General features: G+C 41.7%; 1 protein-coding gene across 1 annotated transcript in view; it reads left to right on the top strand.

Moving 5' to 3' along the window:
• Positions 1–15200: 15200 nt before the first annotated feature.
• Positions 15201–26580, top strand: part of mrpl23 (mitochondrial ribosomal protein L23) — a 45453-nt gene continuing 34073 nt past the window's right edge. Inside the window, exons 1-2 of the mRNA XM_085281719.1 lie at positions 15201–15345; positions 17002–17124. Of these exons, the coding sequence (XP_085137845.1) occupies positions 15326–15345; positions 17002–17124 (143 nt within the window). The 5' untranslated portion in view covers positions 15201–15325. The remainder of the gene's footprint in view (positions 15346–17001; positions 17125–26580) is intronic.

The following is a 26580-nucleotide window of genomic DNA, read 5'->3' as shown; positions in this document are numbered from 1 at the left end:
TTGTGTGTGCTTCCGTTTCATGTGATGGGCAAAAGACATCTGAGGACAGAAATGCTGCACGTGATGGTGTGATTGATTGAAGGTGGGATTCTGACTGTCAGCATTAATTTTGCCTTGAGTTATAAAGTCAGCATAGATTCACTGGACTTCTGGTCAACCCATACTTTTATATGGTGACTAATCTCAGTGGACACTGAGATTTGTTGATGCTGAACGCTGCTCTCACTGAAGCATATTTTCTGTTATGCAGTAACTTTTTGCAACCCAAGCTGTACACTGCTCATGTACATTTTAATTTATCACTCTCTATTTATTTCAACACAGCTCTTATTGTAACATGTTTATGGCTCTTTTGGTATCAAACAAAACTTTTATTGGACGCAAAAATGAGACGAGAGGAATCACAGATCAGGAACAATGTTGTTACGTTTGTAGGCTGAGGTCTTCTGTGGTGCAGTGCACCAGATATCCCAAGAGTGTTGACTGACATACCTTGAAGATCAGTTGCCCCTGTCCTCATTTATGCATGTCAGCCACTCCTCCTACCCCCCCGGTCTATCACATAACTCTGGCAGGGGCAGAGACACTGGATAAGTCTGTGGGAACCCGTGTGAGCGCTCTACCTAATCACCTTATTCCAAATGCAGTCAATTTAAAAATCTCTGGAAAACTGCATGCAGCTTTATGATTACATATTACCATAGGAATGTAGAAGAAGATTGTCTTGTTTTATTTTTTTGCAGTGCTTCTATAGGCACCTTGTTTGAGAGACAAAGAAGCTGAACAGTCAGTTGATCTTTCAGCTTACGTCTTTCTTACAGTGACTGAATGCAGCAAGTATTCAGGACCTCGGGTGACATATTTGAACTGCTACCTGTCTCAAACTGTTTCAGATTCTGCATTTTTAGACTGTGTCTTTTTGCATGTGTGCATGCACTGTACTTGAAGATTGCTCATGTGTTTTTGTGTTTTCACGCTTGCATTCGAAACCCTGAAATTCAAGTTCAGCGGTGGCCCTGTCGCAGCCAGGCTCTTGGGTCAGAGGTCAGGTTGGTAACTTCAACGGAACATCCGGGAGGGGGGAAGGGTCTACATTTACACGCTATCCAGATTGCCCATGACACTGGTTGCTATTTATAGTCAGAGGATTGCTGCACGGCATGCACCCAGTCCATTCGAGTGTGTGAACATGGGACAAGAAAAAAACAGGACTCTGACCTTAACTGGCCACTACCTCTGACCACTCATTTAGTGTTGATGGCACAGGGGCAAATGTTTAATTAGGTGTAGGATGGACAGGCTAATGATTTATGCTTGCGGTGTCAAGTAGATTTAGTACTTTGCTTAGAGTTGAAATGATTTAAACCTTCAGTCATGTTCTTCAAACATAAAATATAAAACATCAAATATGAGATTATGTCAGAAAAACAGGAAATATCAGGAAACAGTGGTTGTGCACAATAGTTACTTATTTGGCCATATATATGTGTATATATATATATATATATACACATATATATATATATATATATATGTATATATATATATATATATGTATATATATATATATATATATATATATATATATATATATATATATATATATATATATATATATATATATATATATATATACATATATATATATCGTCATTGTGGATGTTGGGTATCGAAGAATGTTGGGTGTCGAAGAAAAAAACAAAAAAAAAAAAACACCCAGCATGCCCCTGCGGGCGGTTTATCCTTCAAGCACGCAGGGGCGTGCTGGGTGTTTTTTTTTTTTTTTTTACATATATATATATATATATATATATATATATATATATATCACCATGGTAATAATTTATGTTCAGTCATTATCAGTTGAATTCCCTGATTTGCTACTTAATCAAATCAATCTAACAAGACAACTCTATGAGCTTAAGAAGTGGTTGTGGGTGCTACATGTCACAGTGAGCTTGCTCTTATGTGTATTAAAACATGTGATGGTAAATATGATTAATTCTAAAGTTTTGTATGTTGTCATTACACCAGGAACAATGACGAAAAGTCACTGGAATCTATGGCAGGCCCATCTAGTAGTTGTTAAGATATTTTGGTGTGAGCTGTGGCGGTGGAGCACCTTCTACCTGTGCCACAAACAAAATGTCAGTATAGACTGGACAACTTGTTAACTGACCACTGATGGATGACAAGCCACAGTGTCTTACTGTGTCGTATCTCAGGAACATCTGCTATAAATTGTCAACAGGTGATGAAAATGCTATTATAAACAGCTGCTGCCAAAAATGATAATTGGTTCCCCTGATACAGTTTTGCCTCATCCCTGAATGTGGTGCATATGTAGCTGAGATATAATGTACGAATTGTGAACATTCTCAAAACTGTATTGTACATAGGTTATACTTTTTTATTGTGTGAACTTTATTTTTGTGGAACTAAGGTTCCGTGTGTTATTGTTGAAGTGGGACATTAATCAGTGTAACGCCACCTGCGGCCACATTGCGGGTGTGGGGTTTCCTAGCCAGAGCTGTACGGACTCCACACTGGGTGAGGAGAAGCCTGCTGCCGCTGTGTGACACTGATTTTGCTGCTGCACTCTGTTTTATAGGAATAAACCCTGTTTCCAGCCAGTCCGTGTCTGTTGTCACAACGCAGTCGACCATTTCACATCTGCTACATAAAAGTGGTGCCGTGACCCGGATGCATCTGATCAGCCGCTGCCGATCGCTGAGGTTGAGCTGAACACTTCCGACACCTGTAATATAAGTAAAATTATTCTGTGGGTCAGCAAAAAATTTCCAGTGTTCTGTTAGTAGGCATTTCTCCCAGTTACACCTGTTAGAGTCTAACTGAGCCGTGTTTACTTGTGTTGTATTTTTCTGAGTGATAGGTATTTTTGTATTCCTTTTGTTTCTGATCCCCTTTGTAGTTATTGCTAACCTCCTGTAAGCAACATGGCTGGTAGGGGCCAAGACTCCTTTAACCTTTTCACGCCAGTCGCTGGGAGAGGTTGGAGACTGTCTGGGGCAGATGAAGTGAGAGACAGGTCTATAATGTCGCGTGATGAGCCAGCAGAGTCAGATGACATTATTGGAAATAAAGCTCATGAGCGCCAGTCCTCAACCCCTGCTTTGAGCGACGACAGCACACACAAAGAGCTACGTGAGCTCATTGGTGAATTGGGAACCCAGATAGGTGAATCAATCGCTAGCCGGCTACTATCCAGTCAAGTCCCACTTGGTCCAAACCAGACAGCTCCAGCCGAGTCCCCCAAAGTTAAGAGCCCTGACACCACTCTCGACCTCTCCAAAGTGAACTTAGTGGTCCGACAAGATATCAAAGACCCACCTATGTACAGAGGTGATGATGCGGATAAGTACTCTGTTCATGAGTGGATAGACATGATGGAAGTGTACTTAGAGAAGAGAGGGTTGTCTAGAGCCGTGCAGGTGGATGAAGTCTTAAACCACCTCCTCGGCAGAGCTAAAAACATTGTTAAGGTGGGTTTGAAAAGTAACTCATGTTCTGGTGTAGTGACCAACCCTGAGACCATCTATGCCATACTCAGGCGTTATTTTAGTGATAGTCCTGGCTCCTGTCAACCACTGGCTGACTTCTATGCCACCCAAGCAGTTGCAAAAGAGACCCCAGTAGACTATTGGGTGAGGCTTAATATCGCTGCTGAGGCAGCTGACAAGCATTTACAGCGTCAGGGAGGCAAAATGGAGAACATGGAGGCAGAGATAGCCATGATGTTTATCAGAAATTGTCCTGATCCCAGCCTCGCCTGTGTTTTCAAATGTAAGCCCATCAGTAAATGGACAGTAATGGAGGTTCAGGAAGCCATTGATGAACACCAAAGAGAGTGTCATGCAAAAAAGAAGAGCCTGGGCTCTGCCAGACCCCATCCCCTCCTCGTGGCCACTGCGACAACCACAAGCGAGTCGCCTGAGTTTGAACTGAACCATGCCCAAGTAGGTACAGTAAAATGTTCCCAGGACAGCCCGGGTAAGGCTGCTGGAGCTGCCGCTTCAGACCCAAGTGCTCTAGACCGCGTGCTCAGTATGCTGGAGAGGGTGTTAGAGCGCTCCAACCAGCCTGTCCACCCCGTAATTAGACCACAGCCTCTAGCCTCAGCCAGGTTCCCTTCGTGCCAGGTTTGTGGCAATAGCTCACATTCCACGCGCACTCACTGCATGAGAGAGAGGAGATGTCTAGGTTGCCTGGAGGTTGGGCATCAGAGGAAAGACTGCCCCAGAGCAGCTGAGCCCATTACCCAGCAAAATAATCCCCAGGGAAACTAGGGTGCTTGCACTTGAGAGGGGACAGTGTGAGCGAAGAGTGTGAAACCCTCAGTCCCAGTGATGACATACAGACTGTATACAAAGAAAGCCTGAAGTGTGCCCCACCTGGTACTGTTGTACTTTCCCAGAATATAGTAAGACTTGATGAGGCAGACAGCCTTTTTTACACGAATGCATTGGTGAATGACAAAGTCTCTTTGCAGGCCCTTCTTGATACAGGTTCCATGGCGTGTACCTTGAGCGAAGAGGCGGAGCGAGAGTTAAAGAGCGCTGGGGTCGCATTGGAATTAAGCGACACTCGTACCGACATTGTGCTAGTGGGCTGTGGTGGAGTTCAGGTTAAACCCAAGAGTATATGCGAGTTGAAAATGGAAGTGTATGATTGTACGTTCAGAGTGCCTGCCCTAGTGGTCCCCGGTCAGAAAGATCAGTTGATTTTAGGGACAAATGTTATCAAACACCTCCTCAGACACTTCAGGCTGTCCCCCCATTTCTGGCAAGTCCTGAGCAAACCCGAATCAGCAGAAGCGCCTGAAATAGTGCAGTTTCTGAATATGCTGTCTGGCATTAACCGGTGGAGGGGTGACAAAATGCCAGATGTCATTGGCACTGTCAAACTAGCTCAGGCAGTGACTCTACTCCCCAAGCAAGAGCACCTTGTATGGGGCAGACTGCCAGCGTCATCACCCCTTTCCGAGGGCAGCGCCATTCTGGTTGAACCACCAAAATCGCAAACTCATAAAAAAGGTGTCATTGTCTGTAGAACTGTGGTTTCTATGAGTGGCGATAGGTGGGTCCCTGTTCGAATCCTGAACACATGTGATAAGCCTATCACATTGAGACGAAACGCTAAGGTAGCAGATGCTTCCGCTTGTGTAGCTGTTGAAGATCTCGAAGTGGCTTCTGACCAAAACCCAAGTGAGACCCTTAGGGTCCAGAGCCAGACAGTGTGTAGCGACGCACAGAGTAGCCCTCCCTCCTGCCCTAGCCTGCGTGACAGCTTGCAGAAGATGGGGTTGGAGGACCTAGACCTCGACTCTTGTGAAGTCTCAGACCACTGGAAGGCTCAGGTACTGCAACTGATCCACAGGTATGAGGATGTCTTTTCCAAGGGTAAGCTGGACTGTGGACTGGCAAAGGATTTTGTCCATCGCATCCATCTGTCTGACGACAGGCCGTTCAGACTTCCCTATCGGCGCGTCCCTCCAGGGCAGTACCACAAGTTGCGACAGGTGCTCACAGAGATGGAGGAGCGAGAGCTGATCCGCAAATCCAACAGTGAGTGGGCGTCCCCACTGGTACTGGTGTGGAAGAAGAATGGAGATCTCAGAATATGCGTGGACTACCGCTGGTTGAACGCACGCACAGTCAAGGATGCCCATCCCTTGCCCCACCAGTCAGACTGTCTGGCAGCCCTGGGAGGTAACGCAATTTTCAGTGCCATGGATCTCACCTCTGGCTTCTACAATATTGAGATGGCAGAGGAGGACAAAAAGCTAACGGCCTTCACAACACCAATGGGGCTCTACGAGTTTAACAGACTCCCCCAAGGCCTGTGCAACAGCCCGGCGAGCTTCATGCGTCTCATGATGGGCATATTTGGCGACCAGAATTTCCTAACCCTGCTGTGCTACCTGGACGACCTGCTTGTTTATGCACCCAATGAAGCAGAGGCTCTCAGGAGGTTGGAGATTGTGTTTAGCAGACTACGTGCCCATGGACTGAAGCTGGCCCCCAAAAAATGTCATCTGCTCCGAAGGAGTGTGAGATTTCTGGGCCATGTTGTGACTGAAGGCGGGGTTTCGACCGATCCTGACAAGGTTAAGGCGATCACCGCTATCTCAGAGGCTGATCTCATGATGGAGGACGGGGTTACGCCATCCCAGAAGAAGATAAAGTCGTTTCTGGGTATGGTAATGTATTACCAACACTTCATACAGGACTGTTCTAAGATTGCCAGACCCCTTTTTACCCTGACTGCCGCTCCTAAAGGAAAGAAAGTAAATGCCCGAGGTGCTGCTTCTTTCCGGAGGCTCAGCCCAAGTGATTGGAAGAAGGAGCATGTTGACTCGTTTGAACGCTTGAAGGCTGCACTCCTTGACTCCGTTGTGCTTGCTCACCCTGATTTCAACAAACCATTTATCTTGTCGACAGACGCTTCACAGGACGGCTTGGGTGCTGTGCTGTCACAAGTCCAAGAGGGCGAGAGTAAAGCACGTCCCGTTGCATTTGCCAGCAAGGCCCTCGCCCGTGCACAGAGAAACTATCCCGCCCATCGCCTTGAGTTTCTGGCGCTAAAGTGGTCTGTCTGTGACAAATTCAGCCACTGGTTGAAGGGGCATAGCTTTACCGTCTGGACAGACAATAACCCCCTAACATATATTCTCACGAAGCCCAAGCTTGATGCATGTGAACAGAGGTGGGTGTCAAAGCTGTCCCCCTACGACTTCAGCATCAAGTACATTCCTGGCAGTAAAAATGTCGTTGCAGATGCACTGAGCAGGCAGCCATTCGTTCACAACCGTGTTAGTCAGAGACTCATGACTGAACCCTATGCAACCCTGTTAGAGGAGTCGCAACAGGTCAAAGAAATCTCGGTTCAGGATGCATTCAGGCTCAGTGCCAACCACCAAAGTGTTGAGTGTTTGGCCCCTGCAGAGAGCCTAGGGTGTTGTTCCCTGACTAATGATGAAGTTTCCGCAGTCTTCGCAGGCCACGCTGAGTGGGACCAAGGCTCAAAACAGAGAGCAATCTCCTGGTTGACTCAAGAGCTAGATCGGTTTCCCTCACTAGGCCAGAACACCTTGTCTGCCTTCTCGCTCCAGGAGCTACAGGAGGAGCAGAGAGCAGATGTGACACTGTCTCAAGTCATTCCGTTCGTCGTACATGGTCGGCGTCCATCACGTAGAGAAAGAGCTCACCTGTCGCACAGAGCGCAAAAGACGATGAAACAGTGGGAAAAGTTGAAAGTGTTGGATGGTATCCTGTACAGAGTGAGCAAAGACCTGCTCACTGGCAAAAAGCGCCATCAGTACGTGACCCCATCCACATTAATCAGTCAAGTCCTGTCAGGTGTCCATGATGATGCTGGCCATCAGGGCCAAAGCAGAACTCTGTACCTAGCCTGGCAGAGATTTTTCTGGATCAACATGGAGCATGACATTCGCGAGCATGTCAAGTGCTGTAAACGTTGTGTTGTCAGCAAAACACTCGAGCCTGAGGGGAGGGCTCCTCTTGAAAGCATTAAAACTACAGGTCCTCTTGAGCTCGTCTGCATAGACTTCTGGTCCGCAGAGGATCACAGGGGCAAGAGTGTGGATGTTCTAGTAGTGACTGACCATTTCACCAAGATGGCCCATGCTTTCCAGTGCTCAGATCAGACGGCAAAACAAGTTGCGCGCCAGTTGTGGGACAGATATTTCTGTGTCTATGGCTTCCCTCAAAGGATCCATTCAGACCAGGGCGCCAATTTTGAGAGTGAGTTGATCCAAGAGCTGCTGCAAGTGGCCAGGGTGCAGAAGTCAAGAACGACACCTTACCACCCTATGGGTAACGGTCACACCGAAAGGTTTAACAGGACCTTGGGAAATATGATCAGAGCCCTACCTCCGAGGGAGAAGCACAAGTGGCCTCAGATGTTGCAGACATTGACCTTTGTCTACAACTGCACCGCTCATGAGTCCACTGGTTACGCACCGTTCTTCCTAATGTACGGGCGTATCCCCAGGTTACCAGTGGATGTCATGTTTCACAATGTTGCAAGGGACAATGATGTAACAGACTATGACAGTTATGTAAAAAGGATGAGAGATGACCTCAGAGAAGCACTCGCATTGGCCCAGACTAACACCGGAGCTAGTCAGCAGCGTCAAGCAGACCTGTACAACAAAAAGCAGAAAGGTGTTGACATTGAGGAAGGAGATCGTGTCCTTTTGGCAAACAAGGGCGAACGGGGTCGTAGGAAGTTAGCTGATAGGTGGGAGTCGACCATCTACACTGTGATCTCCAAGAACCCCACATGCCACACGTATCGCATCAGGAACGTCAAGAGTGGACAGGAGAAAGTTGTCCATAGGAACTTGCTTTTGAAGGCTAATTTCCTGCCCATAGAGTCCGAGGGCGAACCAGAGATGTCTTTTGCCAGTGAATCAGAACTCGGCCAGGAGCAGAGTCAATCTGATGGAGAATCCCCTGTCGCTGATCCTGAGGACGATTGTACTGAACGCACAGCCCGTTGGGTGGCTCAGATGACGGATGACTGTGTCCCGGCTCCTAGAGGACCCCAAGAGTGTGACAGTATTGGAGACAGTGTCTGTGCGCAGTTGGATGATGAGGAGCATCAGGACAGTGACAGTGCCAGTAGTGAAGTAGCTGCTTACCCTGAAGTAGATGATGACAACAACAGCAGGGCTTGCACTACCCCAGTTGAGGAGGGAACACTACCAAGTATCAGTTACCCTGAAAGTCAGCCAGTCAGCGAGGTTGGGAGCCTCGTGAAACATGGTGGTGTACCCCCAAGTAATGCAGCAGGCCAGATCAGGACGAGAGTGGGTCGAATAGTGAAGCCTGTGAATAGGTTAATCCAGACTATGAAGCAAAGAAACCTACAAACAGGCAATGTAGTGAGCAGCTTTGCCAAGAACTTGTTTCTGTGAGGGCTACTTGTTTTATATGTTGGGTGATTTTCATGTCAGATGTTAACACCTATTTTGAGATTGTCTTCAGCTCAGAGTACTATTCATCATATAGTAGCTGTTACCGTGTTGTTTGTTCAGGATAGTGTATAAGGCACTTTCTCTTGCGAGTAAACATTAGGGGGTCTGGCCAACTTTCTTCTGTTTACTTTCCCCATGAGTTGGGAAACATATTTGTTGCACGTATCACCGGGTAGTGAATTTCCAGATCACTGACAGTTACGAATTGTTATATGTGACGCTCAGTTGCTCACCCTTACCTAACGGGTTTTGAGAAGTTCAGGGGGGAGTATGTAGCTGAGATATAATGTACGAATTGTGAACATTCTCAAAACTGTATTGTACATAGGTTATACTTTTTTATTGTGTGAACTTTATTTTTGTGGAACTAAGGTTCCGTGTGTTATTGTTGAAGTGGGACATTAATCAGTGTAACGCCACCTGCGGCCACATTGCGGGTGTGGGGTTTCCTAGCCAGAGCTGTACGGACTCCACACTGGGTGAGGAGAAGCCTGCTGCCGCTGTGTGACACTGATTTTGCTGCTGCACTCTGTTTTATAGGAATAAACCCTGTTTCCAGCCAGTCCGTGTCTGTTGTCACAACGCAGTCGACCATTTCACATCTGCTACACATAACACGCATAACATGCTGTAGTCCAAACCTACTATATGAGCCTCGCCTGTAACAGCCGAAGGCCACTTTTAACTCAATTCTAGTTTGAAAGCATTCTCTCATTCATTGCTGTCTGTCTTTATTTTTGTTTCTGTAATTCCTAATCATCCGCTTTAATATATCTATGCAGTGAGATGCTAACGTGCTACTAAGGCGCTGTTTTTGTGCAAAATTCACTGAATGTAAGGCTGATAAAGTGTCTAAAAAAACCCCTCATTACAGTAAATGTAATAGCTTAGGTAGTGCTGCTTTCACCTTGTGAGTCTGTGTATGTTGTGTGTATGTTTGTGGACAAATTGTGGTTCTAATGACAAAGACCTACTTTTGAGGACTTTTGCGGGTGCTTGTGTGAATCTATTTGTGGACAGCTTTCGTTAGCATTACAAACGTGCATGATGCTGTCATGCATCTTTGTCACATTAGCTATCACATAGCCTGTTTTACCCAAGCAACTGTTTAGGGAATGAGCTGGACCATTCTTCAAGAAGGTTTGAAGTGACTTCAGAAGGAATTGCTAAAACAGTGGATCTCGTTACGTGCAAAACTATTGAATTCAGCTGACAAACTTTTCCATCCATGTCTGGATCTTTAATTTACTGTTTCCTTTTTTCTTTCTCTTGGATATCCAATACCGACGACTTCTCCTGCGACTGCCTGAGAGTCAGAGGGGGAAAGTTTCCATGCTGCCCCAGTGCTCACTCTTGGCAGGACAATGCCACAGTAGACTGAACTGTTTCCGTCTATCCACCTCTGCTATTAGAGCGCTCCCTCCTCTACCCTCGAATTCTCCCAGCTTTTACTGTCCCAAAATATACAATCTCTGCTTTGCTTTTGCTGTCTTTGTTCTGCTCTCTTTCACTCAGACACAGTACAAAGTGATAGTGATGTTAAAAAAGTACAATTTCAGTTATTGAATGACCATTGCTTTAAGAATGAATTGTAGCTATAGCAGCTACATGCACAACTGAGTATTAGTTACAATTGTTGCAAATACAAATGTGATAGGGTTTGTGTATGAGTGCTTTTGCGTGTGTGGGTGTGTCTACTGTAGCTAAAAATGCAAGACAGACAAGCAGCCACCGACCAAATCATGACTTATTTAAAATTGAATGATAAGCATAATCAGCTACATCTATTTTCCCAAAGAGCCAATTTTAAACAGTGATGAGAACAGTTGTGATATCCCAAACTCTGTATTAAAAAAGCAATAAAAAAAACAATATTTCAGTTTGTGTTCTTACAGCAGCCAGTGAAATTAGTTAATGAGCACTGCTCATAAAATTAAGGGACCACTCGATCATCGCAGTAGAACACAAAATCAATTAAACTCAAGCATGTCAATCTGTCCACTTAGGAAGCATAACTGACTATGAATCCATTTCAACTGCTCTGGTGCAAATAAAAGCATAGATGCATTGGGGATGCAACAAAGAGACAACAGTCAAAACGGGAGTGGTTTTGCAGTTGGTCATGGTCAAAAGCTACTGCTCTGTCTTTATCTCCCCTGACTGCACAGGCTCAGGAGTGTAAAGAAGATACTAGAAGATGGCCTATAGCAGGAGGTGATCTGGACAAAGGTGCGGATGGCCATTAACCCAGGAGCATGACTGATTTCTGCTCTTTTTGGTGAAGACTGGAGCAGCAATGCCAGAATCCTACAAAACTGCCTCCAGGAAGCTGCTGTCTCCATGAGGATGGTACGAGAGCTCATTGCCCTTTAGTGGGAACTGTGCTCACGACACAGCACGGTGCAGATTATCTTTCTCCAGAGAACACCAGAACTTTCAGGGCCACCACTGGCACTAGCACTGGCATCTTCAAAGTTGAGAACTAGCACATGACAGAAGTGAAAGAATCTGGAAACACTGCAGCGAATGTTAAGATGCCTGGAACATCATCATTCAGCATGGCCAGTTTGGCAGTGGGTTAGTAATGGTCTGAGGAGGCATATCTTTGGAGGGTCACACAGACCTCCATGTGCCAGCTAATGGTACCCTTACTGCTATTGGATTCTCAGACCCGCTGTCAGGAATATTTTTCACAAAGCTAGAACACAGATGCAGGATTGAGCCACAAGACTACTGTGAAATGTTCTCTGCTTTCAGCTACAATGGCAGAAAAATATGCAGGAATCACTGTAAACATATCTGGTATGAAATATCTAACCAGCCATTTTCTTATGATTATCAAATTCAGGATTGCATGGGGGTCATGTTGCTATGAGGCAACAATGCTTAACGCTGATCCACTGTGTTGACCTGAATTGTTTATTTAATTTAATTTATCTGAATTTTATTAGGAAATCTCAGTGATATTGATGTGAAAAAAGTAAAATGCAGGATATAGATAATGATATTTAATATAAAAACACCCACAAAATACAAACAAACAAATACTGACTAGTGGCATATCAAATAAAGATAAGATAAGATAACCGCATCCTTCTCCACATTCGTTACAGTGATTTTAAATTCAACAATTGCTATAAATATGCATAAGTTTTGATTTTTCTGCAAAATACTCTTAGTCCAAAGTGTATTAACACTGATGATTAATAAAATTATGATATAATTACTGAAAATAGTTATCACATGGCATTAGGATTCACTGCCCAGGTGATATTTGCATTGCGTTTATAAAGCAATGGCTAGCGCCCATTTGGTCATTGGCCCATTTATGTGAATGCTACTTTGAAGGACCAAAAGGATGCGCTGCCAACACCCAGATGCCAAACACGAGATCCCCAGAGGTGAGTGAGCCTGGCATAAGAAGGATTTTCAGTGATATGGTGTGGCTGTTTGATGAATACTTCCTCCTAGTTAATGTCTGTCATCTTTTTTATTCTTCAGATATCCAAGTGATGCATTGAGATTGAAACAATCTGTTATTTACTTTCAGTAGAAATACTGCTGTGTATAAATAATAAAACAACTACTAAATGAATTTGTAGGTTACCTGCACTCTGATAAGCTCTGTGTGAATGTATCCAGGGCCGGCCCGTGGCATAGGCCGTATAGGCAAATGCTAAGGGCGCCATCCAAAAAAAAAAAAGTTGGTACTATTATTTCTAAATACAAAAAATAATCCCACGTTAATTAAAATGTAAAGTAAAGCTTATTTAATAGAAATATTATTTGTTACAACATTACGCCCCCCCTCCCCGCACGGTGCGCCCCCTCCCTTCCCGTATCATGGTTCCTTTTGGACGTCACCACATCAAAAAATCAACACAAGGTGTCAAAACGGCCAAAACTGTCAGGTGCCCAGGGAAGAAAAAAGAGAAAAGAAGAGGAGGAGAAATTTCGTTTTTTGGGTGTAATAGTAGATGAAAATTTGACGTGGAAATCTCATATTGAGTATATTAGAAAGAAGATGGTCAAAAGCATTTATATTTTGGGAAATTTAAGAGATTTATTAGATCATAAAACAATGCGCATTTTATATTTTTCATTGTTTTTCTCATATTTTAGTTACTGTGTTGAAGTTTGGGGGAATACATATGAGAATACTATAAAACCTCTAAACTTATTACAGAAGAAAGTGATACGAATGATTCATAACGTTAAATATAGAGAACATACAAATAAATTATTTATAAAATCAAAATTATTAAAATTAGGAGATTTAGTGAAATTACGGACACTATTAATTATGTTTAAGGCTAAAAATAATATTTTGCCCTTTAAGTTACAAAGAGTATTTTTAATGTGTTCAGGGGGAGAAGATAGCAGAAGGAAATTTTATTTTAAGCATCAGCTAGCTAGGACTGCACAAAGATTAATGAGTCCAACGGTTAGGGGTATACGACTGTGGAACTCTCTTCATTATAATTTAAAGAATTGTATAAGTTTACATTGTTTTAAAAAGTGTTACATTCTTAAAACGATAACTCAATATGAAGAATGTGAATGAAATTGGAGTTCATTGAAAATGGATCCATTATAATTTTTTGTTTTATTTATTTAATTTTATTTTTCTCCTTGTTACTATGTGGAGTGGTATATTTGTTGTTTGATTTGGGTTAGGACCGGAGAGAAATGTTAATATTAGTTTGTTCCCTGATTTTTGGTGCCCACTTGTAATATAAGTTGGAATGTAGATAGGGGGCGGGGTTTAATAAGAATATTTTGTTCTTCCTGCTCCTTTTCACACATGGTTGTAGTGCTTTATTGATAGAAAGTGTGGTTGGTTTGTTTGATCTGTTGTACCAAGTGTGAAAAAAATAAATAAATGAAATGAAATGAAATTTATTGTATTTCATATATTCATTTTTTATTTTTTGTATTCATTTATTTATTCATATATTTTTTTATCTTGTTAATTATTCTGATTGTGAATTTGCTTTCTTTAAGTAAAAAAAAAAAAGGTCAAAGACAAAGCTATTCGGTTTCTTGTGAGTACATACACTACACTGCCGATGTAGGGGGGCGCCACCTAAAATCTTGCCTAGGGCGCCAGATTGGTTAGGGCCGGTCCTGAATGTATCAATCTATTATTAGTTGAATCATGAATTTTAGAGCTTATAGAATTTAACCTATTTTAATGAACAATCCAGTGTCGTTATGCACAATAAGCAGCAGCCACTGCATTCTGGCATTCAAGCTTATGTTTTTAAAGCAACCGTCGCACCTCAGGCTCATCAGCATAATGGCTCCCTGCTACAGCGTCGTATCAGCTGTCAGATGAACCAGTTCCAAAGAAACAAACAAGTAAACAAGCAATGAACTCAGCAGCAGCAATTATTTACATTTCTTACAGAAAAAAAACAAAATGAAACTGGACATCTAGTGGCATTATAGGACGCTCTGAAATAGTGCAACAAAATGCCTCATACACTGACGCAACTCTATAATAATAAAAGCCTTCCACACACACACAGACACACACACACACATCCACTCCATGACATCTTAACTGATGGAATCTCCCCTCCCAAGCACAGTGTGGATTGTCAGTGAGGTCCATTTCCTGCCAGGTCTGAACCAGCTGAGCCACAGACTCATGTTCCACTCAGGGGGTCTTCAATCATCTTTACCCTTGGTGCAGGCACATCGTGTTGTAAGAAGAGACAACAAATGTGGAGTCTGAAGCAAAGATAAGAAGATGCAGAGATGGGAGGAGGTCTCCCTCTGCTGATGCCTAATCATATATGTCCTGAGAATATACTCAAAATCTTCTTCTTCTTCTATCAACTGCTCCCTTTAGGGGTCGCCAGAACAGTCATTTTTTGCACATGAACAAACCATTGCAGGCTTTGTCTTTCTTTCCTTTCTGTCCAAACTGCTCAACCCGACTGTTTCTCTGATATACTAATTTCTCAATATGCTCACAACAATGACATTCTCAAAAATGAAACCGAATGCGTGACAAAGTAATTGAATCTTTTCAGTGCTTTTTTTTTTTTTTTTTAGCTGCATAACAGTCCGGTATAACATGGGGATCTTTTAGTTTATTATTCAATAAGCTGAAACAAGGAGCACACATATCATACAGCTCACTAACACCCTAGCATCACAGGAAGGTAGTATATGCAATGCGCTTGCGCATTGCCAATGTTCCCGGAAGCACATCCCTGCACGTGTAGGATTTGACAACCTTGAAAAACTATAAAGTAACTATCAGCGTATGTCTGTCAGTAAGAATTTCTAGGGATGCCAGTAACACGACTGCTGTGAGTATCAAGTGTTTTGTTTAAATAAGAAGCCTCAGTTTTACTCGTGGATACATTGCTAGTCATCTTTTCTGGCAGTTTAACCTAAGAAAGCAAGCTATTGCTAGCATGTCTCCCAGCTGACCTGTATGCACTCTGTCCTGAATGCAGTCGGATTAGTCCACGTTGCTGTCAATAACTGTCAGTGTATTTTAGACTGCAAGTTATGTGCTCACTGTGAATTTCAGATAACTAAGCAACAAGAACTTAGCGGGCGCTAGCCTGCTATGCTAAAAACAAACGGCATAACATGATGTTGGAGTTGTTGTGCAGTCACTTTGCAGGTTGGTGAAATTGCAGCAACTAATCTGCCGCAATATTAAATCATCGTAGGGGTAATGTGACTGTTTACGAGGTTTAACCCACGCTTATTAATACAGGGTGCTGTTATTAGTGCACCGTAGACATTGCACGGGAAATGTGTAGCTTGTATTGCTGAGCTACGTAAATACAAACGATCTTGCCTAATGGGGGACCACCGCTAAACAGAAACATCATAAACACATTTTTTCTATTTGCTCAAGATCCAATAAAATGCTACACTGCTAATATTTGATCATTTAGGTTTGGAGACTTGGATTTGTCTGTTTTTCCAAGTTTCATGGAGAAGTTATTATAAAGCGTGGCAGTGCAAAACAAACTCTGTGTGTGTATTTAATAAAAGATTGTTTCAGTGTCTCATATTCCTTTGAGTCTCCCCCATTTACCGGCTGCATTTGTTTGTGTCTGGAGGAAGACACATCTTTGACCTCACATCCTTAGGTATAGACCAGGAGTGCTAAACATAAAGCCCCGATCCTGGCTGCTGGATTAACTGTATTTTTATAAGTTTTACAGCTTTTCCTGCTGATGACAACCTCCCCCATAGCCATTCATACTATACCGAATCAATGTAAGCAATAAAACAGTTAAATGACAGAAAAGCTCCGTTAAAACAAGAAAATTTCAAACATCGACAGTACTTTTTTAAGTTTTATAAATAGGGACAGTTTGGGCAGTGAGCTGCCAGAACTTTTCTGTAATCTTTCACATTTTTCATGTAGAAAAACTGCAATGTGCTGTCGAAAATGCACTTCTTTATTTTATATTAAGATATCTCAGGGATTAAATGTGTAGGGAAATCTGTTTACACTGATAATAAACTGAGTTTTATTCAGCCAGCTTAAGATCAAAGTGGACCTTATGTGGCCCTCGATGTAAAATATATTTGACATCCCCGGTCAAGACCTCTGTAGTTCAATGCTCTTGATTTCAGACAAAGTTATTCTTGCCCATCCTTATTTCTATTTGTTTTTTCAATTTGTCTTAACTAAGTAAAAGGAAAGATGCGCTACCTGCTTATATGGCAGTGAGTAAAATCTCCAAAGAAATTCCGTTCTACGCATTTGTGTGAGCTGAAAGTTTAAGGAACTGTTCCAGATATTTTTAGTAGAAAAGGGAACCCTCTTGGTGCTGGACTGACCTCAGCTGCTTATCTTAAATCAAACAAAGATTAAAGACATAATTTTACTTGATTATCTAGGTAGCAGTTATTGTGCTTTTCTTTTAGACAATATTATAGGATTTATGGGAACGATATCAAGGATAATAAGAGCCAGCCTGTGCATATCTCCTCAGATATCCTCTCTACCAGCTGGGCAATCCCCAGCTGAGGATCTTCAGACCTAGCTGGTTTCTGACCCTGGTGAGGCCGGGAAAAGAGCAGCCTCAAGACACTGTCCAGTTTCGCATCCCAATGGAGTAAGTCTTTGATTATAAACGTTAATATGTATGAGTTCATTACCATACACCTTTATTTATCACACCGTTCTCAGGTAAATTGATTTTGCAGCACATAATACTTGGAGAAACTTTTACTATGCACGGATTAGTGAGTCTGTATTTATTCTCAAGGTTGCCTCAAGTTTAGACATGGTTATTTGTCCATAAAATATAAAAGTGTGGTTTGCAGTCCATTTTTTGTTTAAGCTAATGGATGCCTATTATTCTTTGAGTAGGAAAACATAAAGGTGATTGCTGGAAAACTAAATTACAGTCTCTCGTGTGTTATATTCTTCTCTATTTTAACCTCCTAGGACCTGGCGTCCACTATTTTGGGTTATTTAGACCAAAATACTAAATTTTGCTCTACAGGGCCTGATATCCACTTACGAGGACATTAAACTGCTACTGTCCTATCAAAATTTTAAACGAATTTCCTGATATGTGGCTCTTATTTTTCTTAAAAACAAAAATAAGGTAAAAAAAAAAATCTCGTAATTCTTTGTTTTTTACATTCATCGGGCCCCAATATTCCCAAATATCAAAGAGAACTTAAAAATGCATGCCATGGAAGAGTTCAGGTCTTAGGAGGTTAAATGTGTTTGTGACCCAACATCAGTTCACTGAGGCTGAAAATTGTCTTTTAGTTTACATTTAGGTATTATGCTACTCTTTTCCCTGATGTAAATAACAAAGACCTCACAATGTCTCAGCTCACACCCCCCTTTCCCCCAGCCCTAAAAAAAAAAATCAACAAAACTCAATATTTTATTTGTCATTCACTTACTGCATGCATACTTGATTCATTTCAGCTCCGTGTGAGACTCAGGGAAACACTGCTAATATGACTCAATGTGTAAAACAGCCAGTAAATCCCACGCTTAACTTCCTGTTAATACTACTTTATTTAAATGCATAGTTACTTTTTCAAGCAAATTGTCTTTTATAATCACCAGCACTGGCCTCTAATCACCTCTTTCTGAACTGTAAATGAAAAGTCCTGAAAAGTCTTTTGGGAGAGATTTGAGTATTTCCTAACATATTAATTTAACAGATCTCACGATAGAGCTTGTTGTACATAATTATTATAACTTATATATCAGATATAATGCCTCTGATCTAAAATACTTTTACGTCAGTGGAATATTTCATTTATAGTTTTATTGCCACAGTGTTTTTTTTTTTCCTGTCTTTTTCCACGGCGCCATAAATTACATACTAGTCCATTTGTTTAGTCCTTTCAGGCTGCCGTTGCCCATAAATGCAGGTGCTTATCGTTTGAAGTCTGCGTATTGTTCCAGTTGTAAATTTGTACACACATTAATCAAAAATCACAAATGCTTACTTGTACATACTGGCCCTTTGTAAGCATTCACTCTATCTATCTCTCTCTGTTTAAGTACAAGCTGTTCAGCTCTAGAGCAGATTTCCTTGGATTGAGGATCCTTTTTTCTTTTTTTTTCTTTCTCCATATGCGATTGATAATGAACACAAAACAAATGAGTAAGAGTGGTCAAGTGACTAATCCAAGAAGAGAACAAAACAAAACTACACTAAACTTAAAAAAGATATAATGAACATAAAATAAACTTTAAAAAGACCCAATCATTTTTTGCCCTGTATAGGCTGTAAATTTATTTTAGAGTTTAGACTATAGTAGTTTCAGTTGAACGTATGGTACAATGAACATATGTTTTGCATTTAGTCTGCAGTAATTTATTTTTACTGCCACAGTAACGGTCTTGCGGGACCAGTAATATGTCCCTGATGTTTGATATTGTGGCCACCAGGTGGTGTGACAGGCTCAAAAACAGAAAACGGAGGCCTCAGTCTTCCACAGTGTAGATAGTGTGTACCACCTCATGATTATCCTCTAATGAGCTTAGTTGCAACAATGACTTGTGACAGGCCGTCATTTCACTCTCACATGGAGAGTGACGCATGAGGTGAGGTCAAAAGTACTTTTATTTGGCTTTGAACTGGGGCATTTGAATCAGTTTGTACACATCGAGTCTTCACCATTAGTCTCTCAGAGAAGCTGCATCAACAGTGAGACAGAAAGGGAAGGCAAAACTAATCTTGTCTGTGTAGATACGATGTTCTTATTTTGTCAAGTTTCTGCTGTATCTACTGCGTCACTAAACGTGACAGGAGGTCCAGTCATCACTTAATAGTGACAAGCTGATTTTGACTACCGCTACAAGCCAAGGTCACTGAGGTTACCAGCACTCCTGAGGCAATGAGAAGCCCAGAACCCACACTGGGGAGAAAAATTGAAGTTTGAGGCAGATCATCTATGTGTCTCTGGTGGGGTTTAGACCATAATCTGTTCATCCAGGTGCCTGGCCTCCCACTCTGATTCTTGCCTCTTCTCTGCCAAACTCCTAGGGTGCTTATGTAATTGTGTGTCTTTGTGTGTGTGTGTGTGTGTGTGTGTGTGTGTGTGTGTGTGTGTGTGTGTGTGTGTGTGTGTTTTTCTGTATATACTTGTAAGTGTGAGTCCGTTTGTGCGAATGGTGTGTTTCTTTGTGTATATATGCACAAAACTGGGTAAGTGCAGGGTGCGTGTGTGTTTATAAGGGTGTGTAAGGTGTTCTGTTTTTTTCCTCACAGTCTTTGATGCTTGCGAGAGGTGCATGGCTGATTGATATGCTGCTGGGGCCTCAGTGTGTGCTTGGAAACACTGTTATTTTTTTCACTTTTCTTAACAACATCGTAGTAAATGGACCCACACAGAGAGACAATGACAAATGTCACTCCCACTCCCAGTTTATTGATAAGTCTGAGTCACTGTGGCAGTGAAAGCTGTTGTAGTTATGATTCTCAAGTGTAGGCGGTGTAAGCGTGGGTAAATTTTAGAGCCGAGCAGCTGTTAATGAGAACTGGTAACTGTTGGCGTTCTCAAGAGAATAACACAAGGTGGCCTTTATCTTGCTGACACCTGGGAGCTAGATATCCATAGTTGTTTGTCTTGCTCTCTTTTGCTTTTCTCTAGTTTTCGTACTTTTTGGCAGTATCACTCACTTTCTGGCATGTCTTCCTCCATCCTTTCCCTCTGTCCCACCCTGGGCCTGCTGTTTATTGTGCTTTTCTTAAGCACTTTGCTATGTGTCCAAAATCAATCCTCCTTTGACACTTGTTTTTTGAGACACCTGGGCTGTGTTCTCTGGAAATTCTCTTTCTACCTGCCAGAGGGAGGTATTTGTTGGTCTTTTTGATTGTTCTCAAACCTTTTGTGCTATGTAAGTATTTCCCCTCTGTTCTATAACATCATCAAATTTCTAGGCTCACACCCACGCACACCTTCTTGTACCTCACCTGGCATGGCGAGAGGCCAGTACACTCTCTCTCACACACATGCACACAAAGAAAAGAGCATGCCATTGAACTTTCAGTTGAGTCTGCTACACAGTCACATTTCATGCTATGCAGACTAATAACTATGAAACCAGACCATGCTGTGGTTTCTCACTCTAATCAGACTTGAGCGAACTGACCCTGTAGTACTGCACCTCACGATTTCTTTTGCCAATGGTTCAGTTCCTGGACCTAACAGCGTTGGAGTCACCAATATATCTGGTCACCTCTTCAACGTAATAAGCACACGTTTGAAACTGTGCCATTTTTTTTTTCATGCTTGTAAACCCAAGTTAATGTCATATTAAGTCATTTAGCCTGTAGATTTGTGATGTAAACTCTATTGACCTGTTTCTCGGTAAGAACTTTTGTGACTTTCAATGACCGGCTCTTTGATCTATTTTTGTTCTATTGTCAGGCTGCAGGGCAAATAAAAAAACTCTAATCCTTCACATGCTGCTTTTATGCTCTCAACTTCTCAACTGTCTCTTTTCTCCTCAAGTCTCGGGTTCCTTGGCAGCTTTCCCTCTAAACAAAGTCGGCTACTATGATCTTGATACTTAGTGTTTAGCACTTTATGTGTGTGTGTATTGTCTCTGAAGATGGGAGGGTTAAAGTAGAGACTGTACGTATCTCAACCTAAAATTGACAATGGGCAGGTCAACAATGTGGAGCGGCTTTCATTTGCCTTTCATCTGTGCAAAAGATACTCTCCTGTTTCATTCTCACCGCTAAACCATTTTGACGCAGTGCACTTTGATGTTCATGTGTGCATGTATGAGTATGTATGGGCTGTGTAGTGTACCTTCGATGTTTAAACTATTGTGTGTGTATATAAAGGCCTTATTAATTTAAGCTAGTTTAATGTTTCCCTGACATTCACCATAAAAGTGTGCTGTTTGTCTTTATTAAGGCATTTTTCTTCAGTGTATAATCCATGTATTATTTCTTGTAAGACCACCCCCCCCCCCCCCCAAAAAAAAACCAAAAAAAAAAAAAAACCTGTTAGATTCACAGTTGATGCAAGAGCAATTCAGACAGCAAACAACCAGTGCCTGAGATTTCTTTCCCTAACTCGTCAATAATTCTTTCCATTGGGTTCTGGTGCAGAACCAGTTCTCCTTGATTCTGATCCTCTGGACTGAACGTTTAATAGTTTTACTATGTAAAGCTCGGATATTATCAAGTCATGGTGGATGGAGTCTGTGGGCTGTATCGGCTGGTCATTAGTGACTTTCTTGATGTAACCCCTCCCAGAACCATTAACGTCAGTGGTTCGAATAATGTCTCTGTGGTAGCTTTGTTTTTACTACCACCAGTCTTCTTTTTTTGTTTGTTTTGTTTTGTTCTTGGTGAATAAAAATAATGATGAAATACATGAACTGGTTCTACACTGGGTGCCACATCGGGGTCGAGAGGGTTATATGTGATCATAAAAAGCCTAATGGCTCCTGATGAGATCATAAAGGAAGGGCAATTTTTAAACTGTAATGTGTGTCTGTTACTTGTAAGCTGTAAACCAAAAAGACTATGAGCAGCCAAATATTTAATGCAGCTCTTTTTTTCTTTTTTCTTCGTCAAACAAGGGGCCAATTAAATGTCTTTTAGTAGTTTCTGAACAAAGTAATCTTTCTATGGTTGTGACAGCAAAATCAAGCTTATACAAAGTGATGTTTATCTTAAAAAAAAGGAAATAAAGCACTATAATATACTTTCCTACTCTAACCTTTGTAGGCCACAAGCCTAATTCAACCCTTCACACAGCGCTTTGCTCCTAGACATTTGGGTTTGGTCTCAATCACAGACCTCCAGATTAGCAGATGACCTACTCTTCCTCTTGAGCCAAGAGCAATGCCATATTCTTACAATGTAATGTTTTTAGAGTGGAATCAAAATCAGTTGGTACATTTTTGTGTTCATAATTCCATCAATTTTGACAAGATCCCCAACTACACTTTGTCTTACGGATGACGATCATTTGAGCCACAAATTTTTATTTTGGATTCATCGTTCTGTAAGACTTTCAGGCATTGATTTGTTTTTGTTTTTTTAAAGATAATTTGGCATGCTTCAGACTTTTCGACCTGTTTTGATATCCTTTAGAATGGCTTCTTGACAGTCACCCTTCCATTTAGACTATGATGATAATGCATCTATTATTACTTAAATTAACAGGTTGCGGATCAATGGAAAGGCCGTTCATCTGCTGTAGACAGAGTATAAGTTGCTAAGTTTGCTAAGTTGTCTGTGTAGACCCAACACTGGCCCATCCCTGACTAAGGTGCCTCTTTTGCGATTGAGTGATTCATATGTAAGTATTAAGTAGCTTAACAAACAACGAATATTCCTCTGAAAAAAATAAAGTACTGGAGTGAAAAAGCAGCCAATGTCCAGAAAAACACTTTGAAAGACTTTGGGAAAGCCTGGAAAACTATTGCACGGTACTATAGTGGAACTTAATACTTGACATATGAATCACCATGACTAGGGATGGGTACCGGTTAGGGCTGCTCAATTAATCGAATTTTAATCATGATTACGATCTGGGCTTTCAACGATCATTAAAAATGACTGAGCCGATTATTAGCACCTCCCTCGTGCTTTACTCTCGCGCTGCTCCGTGTGGCAAATCGAGCGCACCTCTCCGCATTTCGAACAGCGTCACAACAATTAAGAGGACCCGAGGGAAGCTCGGAAAGCTAAGCAGAAGTTATTTGGAGAGGAGAGTGACTGCCGTTGGTTGAAAAGAGAGGTAAAAAAAAACTTCAGTGGTTTGGAAACATTATGGGTTCGCGGAGTCAGATGTGTCAAGTAGACATAGTTTGTAAACTTTGCTACGGTGTCGTAGCTGCACCACAGAGCAACACTGCAAAGTTCACTAAACTTAGATGTTTACATTTTTCATTTATTTTTTATATTGCAAACATATTATAATTTTTTAAAGTCATTATTCAATACATTGTTATTGTTAACCCTTTAAAGCCTGTCAGAGCAGCACGCTCCGTTTTGTGTAACTATGTTTAAATCCCTGTAGAACCTGAACCATGTAAGCTAGCGCAATAATTATTTTGCATATGAAACTTACATCTCATGCCATCAGCTTGTCCTCGGTCACGGTTTCCTTCCATAAAAAGCGCTTGCAGGAACAAAAACATAATATTCCAGAAACACGCTTTGCCGATCCGATCAGCTGTTCGTAACACTTCCCACAGTGAAACAGACGTCAGCGCAAACTATCGCACGTCACTTCCTGCCCGAAACAGGAAGTGACGTCATTTCGCGGAAAATTTAGTTTTTTACTTGTAGGCCTTAAAAGCCTATACTGGTGTTTTTATAAGTCATGTTTGACTTTTCTGAATAGTTTCTGGGATGCTTAGAACTCGAATTGCACTGCTGGAAATAGTTTATTTTGATGCACATGCTGTTTTCTTTGCATCATAGGATTGTTTTTTTTGTTTTTCCTGCAGTGTATATAAAAATTGCTATATCTCCAAAATAAAACTATGAAGACACTCAAAATAAATTTCCTGCTGTTGTAAACTATTTTTTGCAACTTTTTTGTATTTAAAGTTTTGAGGGATAAACCTCTTAAATTTCTCCAAGTAGAAATATATATGTAAAAAAAACCAAAATGATTTTACATTTTTTTGTAGTTTATTGCACTTTTTTGCAATTAATGTAGTTACTGTGGACTTAATGAATACATATTATTAAAATATGGGCTATAACAGTTGTATTGATGTATAGCAACTTGAAATGCTCCCACAAATGGCACTACAGCATGTAAAAAAATAATATAAGCTCTGGCGGACTTGGTTCTATAGTAGGTCTTAAAGGGTTAAATATCGTCAAATAATCGAGATCTCAATTTCAGTGAAAATAATCGTGATTATCATTTTTGCCATAATCGAGCAGCCCTAGTACCGGTATCTGGTGCCATGATGGCACCGATTCTGACATAAACGGTAGTAACCAGACCGAAAAACAGCGCACATTTCGGTGCTTTTTTTCCCTGAGATGTGATACACACAGGCGAAGTGGTCAAAAGTCTGGCTGTACTTCACAGCAAAATATGCAAACTCAGCAGCCTGCAACAAGTGCTTTAAGCTGATACTGTGATACTGTCAAAGGAGGTAACACCTCGAATCCGATGAAACACCTGGCGACGCATAGCGTTTTTTTTTTAAAGCCGAAAAATGCGCCGTATTTGATAGCTTGCTGCGAGACCTCACACCGAGCGCATCTACTGCGGGTGTGGTGCCTGTTATCGGACCCGCAGTTAGCAACATCCCCCAAAAACCCGAAGAGGAGAGTCCTGGCCCCTAGCCCTGCCAGTGTAGCAGAAATGATGACGGATGATGATGCAGCAGCAGCCGTTCTTCTCTGCGTGAGTAGCTTAATGTTGTTCGTGTGTAATTTACGTTGAGTAGACTAACCACGTTATTAAATTAATGCATGTAAGGTGAACTAGCAAACACCGTCATAGTTACATGCGGCTGTCCTCTTGTTTGATGGCAGATACTCCCTTCACCCTGGCCAAAAAGGCTAAAATGACCAAAGAAAAAGTGGAAAACAGTTAAACATGAGAGGTTTTTGGACAAAGTTTGTGTTTTTTCCATTGTTTAAGCACTGCGTCCAGCCAAGAGTGATACCATATATGCCCCATAGCTGCAGAAAAGGCTAACATTGTTATCTTTTTACAAAAAACAGCTGAACATGAGAGGTTTTTGGACCAATTTTGTGTTCTCCATTCTTTAAGCACTGGTTTGAGCACCGTTTAAGCACCGGCACCGTTTCAAAAGTACCGGTTTGGCACCGGTACCGGATAAAACCTAAACGATACCCATCCCTAACCATGACCCTTCAATATAAAGGCAAATTGAAGGGACTCTTATTGTGAATTGATGCTATATAAGTAGAACTGAATTGAATTCAACTTGGGTACCAGGTTGTCATAGCTTATTACAGAAAATTGAGATTTTGTTGACACATTAAGGATAGCAGTTCTAATGGGAGTTTTTCAGTATTGTCATACACTGTCAAAGCCACCTCTTGCTCTTTTTCAAATGTGTCCTTTCACCTACTTCTTTCATGCTTTCAGAGCACAGGTGTAAATTGACTACCTAAAACCAGTGGATGTGATACTGATAATCTTTTTGGCTCTATGCGAGTTAGCCCACATTTCAGAATAGGAACGATCCAGAAGCTTGTAGATTCTTTGCAAGTGAGAGATTACATCTGAAAGCAACTGCAAGTAGGTTAATCTGCAGATTGATGAATCTGCTTTATTGTCGCACATAAACAATCGTGTCACAGCCAGACAGAGCAAAAGCTTCAAAAGCTTTACCTCGTTTATGTCATCCTGCTTCCAGCCCTTCTTTCTTTAACACTGCATGATATTAGATCAAGGTCCCTTGTCTCCCTTTACACTCCCCCTTTAACAATGCAGAACAATATAACTTTTTTAAACTGTTTTCTGACAATGAAGCTAGTGTTCCTGAATTAAACCTGCTTGGCAACAACGGACCATAATTGAACCTAATCCATCGTCTGCGTCATCTGATGCCCTTCTAGGTTTTGTGTTTGGAGTTCTTTCATCGTCTTGGCTGAGGAATCTTTGTAGCATGAGTGTTTGCGTATAAATATATACCAGTTGCTGAGGAACGATGCCGTTAGCCTTAGCAGTTGCTGGAGACAGGTTTTCATTCTTCCTGAGAGGCAGAAGTGCGAAAGGTTAGCTTGTGGAGTCAGATGGGTGTTTATACTGGGATGATGATCAGATGCTGCCTGCATCGCTGCTGGAGACGCCACGCCCTTTGTCTAAGTTTAGCCTTGTTTATGTGCACACTTAACTTGACATTTTCTCCTCAGCTTTCAGCCCAAGGCTTTCTTTCAGATTGGGTCCTGGTTTGTAGCTGAGATGGGAGTTATGTATTGACTCAGGTCACAGGAAAAACAGCTATCTCATGCAACCCCTGTCAAGTGTGTGTATGAATTTAGAGTACTGTATAAAAATGCAAAGCAGTTAGATATACAACTAATGCCATAAAGTGATTTTATTTATCAGTTAACTCCACA

This window comes from Mchenga conophoros, linkage group LG7, assembly GCF_057382185.1.
Source record: "Mchenga conophoros isolate Kocher_MC1m ecotype Shallow Benthic linkage group LG7, M_conophoros_male_GT1.1, whole genome shotgun sequence".
Lineage (NCBI taxonomy): Eukaryota > Metazoa > Chordata > Actinopteri > Cichliformes > Cichlidae > Mchenga > Mchenga conophoros.
The sequence above is the reverse complement of the archived record's forward strand: the minus strand, read 5'-3'. Positions and strand labels throughout refer to the sequence as shown.